At 44.7% G+C, this 12,106-nt stretch overlaps 1 protein-coding gene across 1 annotated transcript in view; it reads right to left on the reverse strand.

The window, feature by feature from the left end:
* The window catches only part of LOC147447131 (transcription factor MYB3R-1-like), a 77,291-nt gene extending 66,005 nt beyond the window's left edge, over nt 1-11,286 (reverse strand). Inside the window, exons 1-4 of the mRNA XM_086523023.1 lie at nt 10,977-11,286; nt 10,668-10,873; nt 10,531-10,585; nt 10,312-10,369 (exon numbers count right to left, since the gene is read on the reverse strand). Of these exons, the coding sequence (XP_086379149.1) occupies nt 10,312-10,369; nt 10,531-10,585; nt 10,668-10,786 (232 nt within the window). The 5' untranslated portion in view covers nt 10,787-10,873; nt 10,977-11,286. The remainder of the gene's footprint in view (nt 1-10,311; nt 10,370-10,530; nt 10,586-10,667; nt 10,874-10,976) is intronic.
* Nucleotides 11,287-12,106: the final 820 nt, after the last annotated feature.

Raw genomic sequence — 12,106 nt, forward strand, 5'->3', positions numbered from 1 at the left:
CGGTGTTATGATAATGTCCTTGCATACTCCCAGTCTCTGCTATGCTTAAAGGTGTCTCCACATTTCCTCCTTCGGTATACTTTCTCTACCACTGTGTAATTGGGGTGCTTGTTTCGTCTTGAACTTCTTGTAATCAGCTCATTATTTCCATAAGTGTGGACTACCTTGTTGTATTGCTTTCTATCGTTAGTGTTGTTTGACACTGAAATATCAGTCTTGTTTGATACTCAAAATGGGGTCTCTCTAGTGTAACACACTTTGGTCATTAGGAGGCTTTGCTATGCAGTAATTCTCTTTCTACTCTTCTTTCAGTAGCACGAAGTTTCTTCTTCTTCTCCTTATGATGTTTTCTAAGTGTGGATATTGGGTCACTCTATAACCATTGCTCTCACCGTAAAGTTTTTACCCAATCTCTTTGTCTGTAGTCTCCGGAGTCACTCTCCTTGCCCTACAGGTTTCTCTCTTCACCTTGAATTTAGCACTAACCCCCGCCCTTCCTACCTCAAGAGGCCCTACCCACTAGCCTCGCTCCTCTCTCCCCTCCCTAATCCCTCCACTAACCCTCGTCCTACTTTCCCTCGCCCCACCTACCAGCGCTCGTCCCTACCCAATACTACTCGCCCCTCTACTCCTCTCGCCCCTACCTATTGGCACTCGCCCCTCTCTACTCCTACTCGCCCCTACCTATTGGCACTCGCCCTCTCTACTCCTACTCGCCTCTACCCAGCAAAGTTTCGCCCCTACCTACTTCCACTTGCCCCTACCTACTGCCACTTGCCCATACCTACTAAACTCGCCCCTACCCACTAACCCTAGACAGTACCTACCTCACTTGCCCCTACACACTGCCTCTTGCCCTATCTACACTACATCGCCACCACCAACCTGTCTAACCTTGCGCACCTCAGCCTCCTCTCTGCCCATGCCCCTATCTACCCACTCAACTCCTCGTCATATCTCCCCGCTCGCTGACCCTCTTCCTTTCACTTTTAAATTAAGGCAATACACGTATCCACTCTCCTCTCAGCTATCGCAAAACCTCTCTCCCAGCTATCGCAAAAGCTTAGAGCCAGCAGGTACTGCAACTCCGGACAAATCTACTTCCTTTTAGTCTGCACATCTGCATAGTGGGATATATCATCTCATCTCATAATGATCTACCCGGTTATGGTTATGTATGTATGCTTCTGTGAGATTGCGCCTGGAATGTAAGCTCTTGTGATACAGAACATAACAGCAACAGAGCTACTCTTGTACTTTTTCTGTGCCCATCTCTAAGTGGTTACTGAAATACTATGGCAAGTAGTACTTGGCAAATACGAAGGGAAGTTTTGCGCAAAAAGCCTTCGCGCAGGGAAATAGAAAGTAGTTCTGCAGAGGAAGCGGAATATGATAACAACAACCATGGTGTTACTGAGATGACTTCTAGTGAAGCCAGTAATGAGAGCTATAGAATTCCCTCTCACCTGGTGGATCCAGATTCCAGCTCAGAATCAGAATCAGGGCCGTCTAGCTGTCGAAAGGTGGATCCCAGGAACATAAGAAAGGGGGCACAGCATGTGTTACGTCATGCAATCAACACACCTCCTAAGTCAGAAAGTCGAGCACCTTTCACATTAAACCTTCACCAGCAGCTAACTCGCCCTTCTCTACAGGATATCTTTTCACAACAACTAGGTCTGACTGCATTAGCCACTGCAGAATTACCCACTGACGTGCCTGGAGATATGGTACACGAGCTTTTGAACCGTTTTCCCAAAGTGCGGGGCCACAACCTTACCCCTACCAGGATTGGTCACGCATTGGGCATGACCACCTTCCCATCTTTGAAACCAGCCACACGCACATACTCAAAGCTTGTTAGGCGCAGCTATGGTGGGTACCACCTTAGGCAAGCCATGGCGAGAGAGAGAAGGTGCAAAAGAGATGAAGCAGAGAATGAGCGAGAGAGCAGAGAGAGAGAGTCGACATTGCAAAGTGAAAACGCTATTGTATTGTCTTTCTTTGTTAAAAAAGCTTACAATATAAGGCAAAAGTGGCCAAGCAAAACTGGCTCTAAACTAAACTTTCCTCTGCATGCTATAGCTATAAGCAGTGTTCCCACGGGCTGACATCAAAATAAATGAGGGCTTGGAAACCCCCCCCCCCCCCCCCCCCCCCCCCTCAAGCCCGAACTGGGCAGACCACTCTCATGATACCTAGAGTTTTTGGCGTACTCGACAACCATGAGTTTTAGGTTCTCTCACAAACAAGGATTTTTGGTATATCCATAACCAAGTGCTATGACAATGAAACCCCCCCATGAATAGATAGGATGTAGGTCAAAAATTAGTTACCAATGAGTGGAGGTTTTGGTTCACTGCCAAACCTTGGGTTTAAGGTGTACCCACTAACCTCACGAGAAGTGCAACACAAAAAAGACTGAGAACAAATATGTTTGGAAGGTCTTACCACTTATGTATTTGTGGCAGTGTCTAACCCATACAAGTTTTTATCATGGCATGACTGACAACGGATAAAGTAAAAGAGGCTTTTGACTGAAACAGATAATTTTGTTGACAAAAGACAAACCATAATTCTATGACACTTTACAAGCAAAATAAAATAATATTTTGAATTGTGTATATGTTGTTGTAGCAAGCGCTCTAAGCAAACCATTGAATAAGTTGGCGCGGAATTGATGCTATCTTTCATGCACTGATCATTTGAATGAGTTGTCGCGGAATTGATGCTATCTTTCATGCACTGATTGAGTAGGTACCCATAAAGCTTGGTTGCATCGAGCTTGACCCCAAAACTATCGCACATAATGTCGGCATCATCAAGAGGATCCAAGCGTTGCATAAATCCAAAATCAAATGTTTTCTTTTCTTGAAATAATTCAAACTCGGAATTTGTTTGAACATGATCCCCTTTAGCTCGGTGGCAATATAGTATCATACCAAACACAGTAAGAATTCCAATGCAATTTGGTTCCTTCTTCATCTTGCTTTGGAGGAGCAATTATGCGGCTTGATTCGTGCCATCTCCAATACCTCTTTGAGTCAACGGTGCGTGTGAAGACCCTCTTGAACAAAGTCAAGAGCCCAAGGTGCAGAAGAGATAAAGCAAAGAATGAGCGAGAGAGGAGAGAGAGAGTCGACACTACAAAGTGAAAACGCTATTGTATTGTATGTCTTTGTTAAAAAAGCTTACAATATAAAGCAAAAGTGGCCATGCAAACTGGCTCTAAACTAAGTGGTGTTCCCACAGGCTGACATCAAAATAAATGAGGGCTTGGAAACCCACGGGCTTGGAAACTGGCTATAAGCGGTGTCCCCACGGGCGGACATCAAAATAAATGAGGGCTTGGAAACCCAACAAAGCTTTCGAGAGAGGCAACAGTTCAGGCGTGTCAAGAGTTGCAGCACTCTGATCACCCAAACTTATGCGCGCGGAATAAAGAGTTGTTTTCTTTTTACTCAAAGATGCCAAAAAAACAAACAAAAGTTTGTCCACAATGTTTTCTCACTGTGAGGGACTCTACTATCTGATCCACACAATACCTTGCGGATTTCACAAGATTCTTTACACATCTTTGCAGTTTCGAGCCCTGGTGCAATCGGTATGCTCTGGCTTTCAGTGCTTTGCAGCACCTATGCTGGCTTGGGTTATTAACATACACATAAGCCCGGTGGATGTGGATGTCGAGATGGAGAGTACGCACTCCACAGTAAAAGGGAAATCAATCGCCCATATAGATCCGAGCTAAATCCATAAACCCTTCCATTGCACCTGACATTGGTATCAGAGCTCTATGCGTGCTTCGACTTCGTAAACTCAAAGAAAGAACCACCAAGAACCCAAGCAGAGACAAGAACCCAAAGAACCTCTCTCAGCTTTTTTTTCTGAAAAAATCTTCCTGTCCCTTCCCGTCGACAAGCAACCCTTGGATTTTTCTCCGAGCACCCTTGTCTTTCATCTTCACCTACAATGTTTTTACGACAGGACTATTCGTGTGGTAGTACTTGCTGGCAAGGCAGAGTCGGCACCAAGGCTGGTATTATGCGACAATAGTAAGGCTACCTAGTGACTCAAATGGTCGGTTTTTACATCGCAACAGAGCCTACATCTGCATTATCCACAAGTTTGGAGGAGTTTTCATCGGCTTATGCATCCCCAGGCATCAGAAGTACTCTGTTAACAATTGTGTCTCACCTTTAACAAGGGGGATGTCACGTGCGCACTGCAATTGCGCCACGTCGACGACAAGCTTCTGCTACAGTCTAGCGTCACTCTTAGCTTAGGACCTAGCCTGGCACCCTTGTGAGCCTCTACCAGGACGTGCATGTCCAAGCCGGTCATAGTTACATACCCTCACTTGCACAGTTAAGTCACTTAAGCATATAGGCATACGAAGAGTCACTTAAGTCATTTATTCATAAGTGACTTTCACATGACATTTATTGAAAGTAGGTAGGGCAAATGGCTAAAAGACCTATAAAAGAATCCCTTTGAGCGCTAGAGAAGGCAGAAGAGACAAAGGAAGAAGCAGTACCCACAGTAGCACCTCTTCTCAGCAGTTATTAGCAGATTTGGCGTTTTTCAGCCATCAGCATCAGCATTTTCAGCCACCAGTCTTAGCGTTTTGAGCATACAGTCCTAGCTTCAACACGATCGCAATCCCCGCCGCAACATCACCAACGTTTTCAGTTTTAAGCCCATTGTCATCCTTGGCGATAGCAGATCAGCCCATAGCCTCCTCCTCCTCCTCGTCATCGTTGTCGAAGTACCCATTAGTGCCTCAGGAGCACCACAGTACAAGTACCCCTCATCGTCGTCGTCGTCGTCGTCGTCGACGCAATATCCCAGCATCTAGCACCCCTTGCGTTTTGGCTTGGCTCCTGCCTAGCCTAGCGTAGGGATCATCAATACCTTAGTATCCTCAACACCCAAGTACCTTCTACCCAGAGTACCCCGCCGTACCAAGTACCAAGAACTCACAGTACTAAGCACCAAGTACCTGCAATACCCGTCAGTATCTCAGTAGTACCAAGCATCTGCATCAAGTACCCAATAGCATCTCAGCATCTCATCATTTAGCATCATTGTATCAGCATTTTGTGCAAGTAATAAAGCAAGTACTTGCTCTGGCAACAGAGCAAGGGGGCCCAGGGGGCCCTTGAGGGTCGTTGGGATCCGACATGCCGTGTCGTCTCTTTTCTCTCTCTCTCTTTGCGTCTCTCTCAAATGGTCTACAATTCAGTTCTCTTTTTCAAGTGAAGTTAAGTAACCTTGTGTATGTGCGAAATACTAGGTCCGAGCTAAATCCATAAACACTTATGTTGCACCTGACATTGACATGGACTCACCCTTTACCAAGCTTTCACACAATAAGAGGAACAATGTACTCAGACAAGATCTACGACAGCTCTACATCAAAGAGACACGGATCGCACCTAGACAACCTCTTCTCCGAAGCTTCTATATACAATGAGCACTTCTTGATAATGCTAGACAAGGGATTCATTCGAAGATCATGCTACAAGGACACATACATGCCACATAGCATACGTGTGGTAATTTTTCAACTCTCGCGCTCACACGATGAGAAAAACACAGTACGCAGACAAGATCTATGGCAGCTCTACATCACAGAGACATGGATCACACCTAGACAACCACTTACCCGAAGCTACTATATTACAGTGAGCACTTCTTGGATGTGTTAGACAAGGGATTCATTCAAAGACCATGCTACATAGACACATACAGCTCACGAGTAGTAATAGATCGACTCCAGGTATCATCACACCAGAGATGGGAAGACTTGTTCATACCCCCCGAGCTGGGAAGTTCTCCCAGATTTGCATAGAGAGGGTGACTAAGGAGGAGGAGCACTTTGTCAACAAATGTAGAGCATATGAGAGTATCATAGACTTTTCACAAAATAATTTACCTTTGACAAATCATGGAGTCTAACGATCAGTGCCAGTTTGGCAGTTTTCTAATGGAGATGCATAAACATAGAGAGACACTAATGGCACTTGTAGCAACACTAGAGGGTGGTAGATAATCTCAACTTACAGACTTCCTATAGAGGACCACAACCCTACCACCACCCATCACACTAACACAGAGAGGGGTCATCCAACGCCACGTTGAGATGGTAGGAGTTATGAAATGTCCCTTGAGCTCTAGGATACAAAGCTATGAGACTCCATCACAACGGAATTGAGAGATACAAACTCGCCACGGCTCTTTTCACAGTATAGCACACCCTACGACAAATCTTGACGTCTAGACATCGATGCCAGTTTGGCCGTTTTCTAGTGGAGAGACATAGACAAAGAGATAGTTGGTCCTGTAGCGACACCAGAGGGTGATAGACAATCACAGCTTACAAACTTCTTCTAGAGGACCACAACCCTATCACCACCCATCACACTAACACAGAGAGGGGCCACCTTACTATATAATGTAGACTCGGAAGACACCCCCGAGCTCTAGGATGCAAAGCTCTGAGACTCCACCGCTAAATTTAAGAGATCCAGACTCACCACCACCAGGCAGTCAACAAGAGATTTGCTCAGATCTGGTAGTCCCAACCGTGATCATATGCGCAACCTTTACACCACACCCACCCATCTACCAAATCTTAAACCTCTAGTTTGACATACAATGAAGTTAATCAGCTAGAAGCGCCATAAATCACCAGGATAAAAACACAAAGTAACAAAATGTGGTTTTGTGGTAGTGGGAAGAGTTCCAAATAGATGAAGGAGTTACACATATATATTTGATTAGTCTCATAAGCCATCTTTGGCCTCTATTAGTTGTAAAGAGAGAGAGAGAGAGAGAGGGAGAGAGAGGGAGGGAGGGGATGAAAGACTAGTTCCAACGGGAGACTATTGGAGACTTCAAAGCGCCTCGCCAGCTTAGACTAGACCATGGCATATTCTTCAAGGAGCTCCTAGCACCCCCATCTTTGATATATACCATACTACACCCTTAATATAGCACAAGACGGAGCTAGCTAGAGTGCACATCATATTTGTATAGCCTTTGCATATAATCCTACATTCGGAGCCCCTAGTAGTATTAAGTAGGGACTCTAACCTCCCACAATCCACCATCATAGTCACCACCCATTGTACACCCCATATCACCAGTTTATCAATTCGCTTTAGCTATAGTCTTTACTTTCAGTTTAGCTTCTTCCTTTTTTGAGATGGTAGCGGATATATCACATATGTACAATGATTTGTCTCATAAGGCGAGTTCGACCTTTTCAAGACATTAATAATCAATCTCTCTCTCTCTCTCTCTCTCTCTCTCTCTCTCTCTCTCTCTCTCTCTCTCTCAGCTTTCACCCCACCCCTACCCACTATTTTCTTTTCAGTTCTTTGTACTTTTTGTATACAGACCTGGTATTAGATTCACCACATGTAACCTTTTGGTCTCGTAGGTCATTTTGGCCTTTTGAAGATGTTAATATTACATTTCATTTCATTTTCTCTCTCTCTCTCTCTCTCTCTCTCTCTCTCTCTCTCTCTCTCTCTCTCTCTCTCTCTCTCTCTCTCTCTCTCTCTCTCTCAAGCAAGAATGCCCACTTTACCGACTCTCTTTGAGCTACTCATCAATGAATTGGACCATATGGTAAATGAGTTTAAGCAACCATAAGGCATTGAAGAGGTCATGAATTAATAATGTGGTAATCATGCTTTTATTATATGCGGATGATGCAGTGCCTTCAACCTATACTTCTTAAAATGCACAAAAGCTTATCATTGTCTTGGAAAAATTTTGCTTGCATAGTGAGAGCGAGCCCCTTAGAGTGGTAGAGAGCTTCATGTACCTTGGACGTGACCTTTCCGCCAATCATATAGAATGATTCATAGATACAGGGAATGGCCATTTTCAAGTCTCCGTTCCCCGTTCCCATCCCAATTTCCCGTTCCGTGTTTCAAACGTGAGTATCCGAAACAAGGAATGGCATTTCATGCATGTTGCCGTTCCGCATTTCCTGTTCCAATTTCCCGTTCCGTGTAATCCTGGAATGATTGCACTATGCGATGCTTGGAAACCGTATGTACCTTGGCCTTGAGGTTCCCGCCAGTTATATAGAATGATTATGTTGCGCGATGCTTGGAAGCTAGAAAGAGAGCCTAGTATGCATTTGAGACAATGCACAATGGGGAGGAAATTAAATGTTTGGGTTCTCAAGAAATACCTCTACGACACCTTGGTGACACAAGTGCTTTTTCTTTGTGGAGTTGATGCATGGGGTGGTAGCATCTTGTGTCCCCTCCCCCCCTTTCGGCAGTGTTTTTTCTTTCATTTTCACCCACAGGTATGCTTGCTTGCTTAGGTTGGTGGAATTCAAAAAATCCATCCCCCTAGCTCTATTCATACAGATAACAATATGCCATGCCAAAGTCCAAAAGATTCCTTCAAAGAGCTTAGCTAGCTTGATCTAATGTCTCATAACCACAACTCTAGGATTGGACTGTCTTGAAGTAGTTCATCAACTATCTTCAAGATAGCCTATATCTCACCACCTTGTATGCCAAGCAACAATCCTCCGATGAAACCATTGAATTGTGAATGGAACGAAGGGTATCAGCTGAAAATTTAGCACAGTGAATATCCACATTTGCTTGAGATCCTACCTCAAATTCCTCAATAGGAGAAAGAAAGACATCTCTCTCTTTACTGGTCTGGTTACCTCTCTGACTTAGCTCATTTACCTTGTTTGCTTCTTGTATTTGTTTCCAAAGTTCATCTAAGCCATCGTCTTCTCTAAATATCTCATGTATGATAGAATGGAAACCATCAGATGTGATCTGTGGTATTCATCACTACTCTTGGATTTTTTATTAGCTTTGCAGTTCTAATTTAGCTGTGGAAATCTCAGTTATCTTTCCAAGATTGTGTCTTGGTGGGACCACTAGTGTTGGAGCTGGAATCTCTATCCAACCCTCTAGTTTTCTTGCTGGTGGCTGTTTGTTCACGTTCCTTCCTGGCTTTCATGTGTGCTTTTCTAGCCTTCCAAGTGTTTTGTGACTTTTCCATTCAGGACTAGGTGCATCTATTCTAGGTTCCTCAATTATTGGTTCTTTCATTTCTTTTTGAGCTTGCGCTCTTGTGACAACCTGTATAGGTATCACCGTTTCATTTTCAGAACCACTCTTGATGGGATTGCCTTTAATATGTTTAATGTTGTTTTCACCGTTTTATTTGGGTTTTTTGGGAAATTATTAATCAAATGAGTGATGCCCCAATCTTGACAGTATACATTCACTCTGATGATCTCCATATGAGGACAATATTTCATAAGGTGGTCACCATGACACTTGTAGCACGGTCATAATGGTTGTCGAGGTGCTCCTGGAGCCACTCTCTATTGATAGGCAAGCCTTTGTCCTACTAAGACAACATTGTCTATGAACAATAATGTTCTCTCATCTAAGCTGTATCTGCATTCTCTTGCAGCATATGAAAAGCCCATCAAAGTCTATGACAAAGACTCTTCTCAAGGAATGGTGCAATACCCCATGCAAACAGGGGCAATCGGAGCCTATGGGAATCTTTAAACCAATTGCAGCTTACTAGTGTCTCAAACAATTGAACGGCTCAGCATGAAACATTGCCTTCAGACACTTCAGACACTTCCATACCAAGCAAAAGTCCTCCAATGAAACCATTGAATTGTGAATGGACAAAGTGTATCAGCTGGGAATTTGGCGCGAATGAAAAGACCATCAAAGTCTATGATGAAGTCTCCTCTCCAAGAATGGTGCAATACCCAACGCAAACAGGGACAGTCAGTGAATGGTGACCCTTTTAAATGCACCAATTTCACCTTATCAAAGTCTCGAACAACTGAATGGCTCAAGCATGGGCCTACAGCATCAAGCAAAAACAGCATGAATTTGTATGGAGAGGCTGCAGGACATAGGTGGTGTGCGTTGGCGTGTCAATGCACACCAGGTTCCATTGGCATGCCTAGCTGCAAGAGGACCGGATATAGGCCTAGTATAGCTAATCTCTAGACAGAAAAGGGATTCTTTATCAATGAAATGATTGTTATCGCTGAAGAAAAAGCCTAAGATCTGCATTGTGGAACCTTGACTCCAACCACAAAATCAGTATAGATGCAAAGCAATGACCAGATCCTTGGATCTTCACTTGTATCTGCGATACGTACTGAAAGAAATGGTCATAAAGTAGCAAGAACGAGCAGCAAGTGGATTTGTTTTCTTACAAGCAAACTGTGTCTTGGCTTTGGTTTTGAAAAAAAAAAATCAGAAAAATGGCTTGCAGTCTTACCAATTTTCTTCCAATTCTTTCCATTGTAGCACTGAACTGCTCTTCTGAGGGTTTCATCCTGAAATAACACCCAATAGAAGAGACATATGTCATTTAATGGCAGGTCAATCCTCACTAACCTCCTGGTGTAGACTGCTTTCAAAGCATTTGGAGGCACCATGCACATCAAAATGAGGCCACAAAATCCAGTTATATGTGTTGCATAAATGGATGTGCTACCTCTTCAGGTGTCCAACCTCCCTTGGCTGACTTTCTTGTGGGTCCACCAGTGCGGCTGCACAAAATCAATAATCAATGGCATGTATTCTGTATTTATGGAGCCAGCAAGAACATGTAATTTCATAGTTGTGTGATACCCCTGAACGGGTGGTAGGCTGAGAACCCCATTGTCACTGCAATCCGAAATAGATGAGCATGATGGAGCCGGCCTTTTCTCTTCAGATGTGCAATTTTTTCTGAGCCTGATCCCTGACATTTGTCTAAGTACAGAAGATAGTGCATGTCCCACTTACTTGTAATCATCCAAGCCTGTTACGAGTTCAATGGCTACGAAATCAAGGTGCTGTGAGGCAGGTACAAAACTCCAGGGACATCAGTCAATACCCTCTTGAAAGCATTCAAAAAGAACCAGCCAGTTTGGTACCATTGCCAGCATTATGAGCTACCTCAGAGACCAGCGTCAGAAAGGAAAGAGGAAGGTGTATTAAGGCTCGTACAGTGATGGGTTCCTATCTCTGGAGCAGGAACAGGGGCTTTCAGCAGAAGCAGATCTGCAATGGGAGACGAGATGAGTCCATAGCTGATGTTTAGATCTGTTCTCGAGGAACCCTGTGAGGAAGAGAAGGCGCCCACGAAGCAGAGAGTCTATCTGCGTGTTATCCCGTGACTTGTTTTGACAGTGAGGGAGAGCGACGAGATCCAACGGAACCTCTCCCACTCCTCATTTTTCAAACCTCAAACGGCCCTCCCACCTCCTATAGACCTCTTTCCCACTGGTTGTAACCCGTCCACATTTATGTCTAGTGGATTTTGTTGGGGGCTATAGGCCCATAAAGGTGCCTTTGGAGGGCCCTTGAGAAAATTCACGACTGCCCGATACTATGGCCCAGGTCATACTCTAAAGGTGGAAGAAAGGGAGCTTATCAAGTCTTCCAGGTGGCACACAAGGCGGAAGCAATTCGGGCACCCTTCGCTTGTGTGGCGCAGTGCCATAGGTTGGAGGAGACCCTATCAGGGTGGAAGTCCTCACGGGCGAGGGGCGGGGTGGGGGGTCGAAAGAGCTGCAGGGCAGGGCGAAAGAGAAAAAGTGATTTTCTTCCTTGACATGGCTACCTCGTCAACCACTTCAACGGCCCTATGTGAACGCGGCTGGAAAAAGCGGGTAAGCTGATTGGCTCGCAACAAATAGGAGAGACTTCTGCTGCGCATTGTGAACCCAGCCTATGCAAAGAAGGAAGCAAGTCCGCTTCGGTAGTGACCATGGTTGCTTTGTTGACCACCCCCCACATTCGTTTTCCGTCTTTTTAACTGATGGTTACCTCTCCCATGAACATGGGCAACAAGTCGCAACACATGGGATGTGAAGCATGCTACAAATGGGTCCTCTACAAGTGATTGGCCCTTGAAGATCACGCACTGGGAGCTCTCTTAGAGGGCTCCCCCATAGGCCCATTAGAGGTCCATGTGGAGGGCCCTCATAGCTTGAACTTCTTGGGGAATGTAGATGGCGTTGCAGAAATACTGACAAGGTGGCCTACAATTTCATTGGGGGTGCTTCAAGCTACCTACTGAATCG

The sequence above is a fragment of the Adiantum capillus-veneris genome, chromosome 11 (genome assembly GCF_014529385.1).
Source record: "Adiantum capillus-veneris isolate H3 chromosome 11, ASM1452938v2, whole genome shotgun sequence".
Lineage (NCBI taxonomy): Eukaryota > Viridiplantae > Streptophyta > Polypodiopsida > Polypodiales > Pteridaceae > Adiantum > Adiantum capillus-veneris.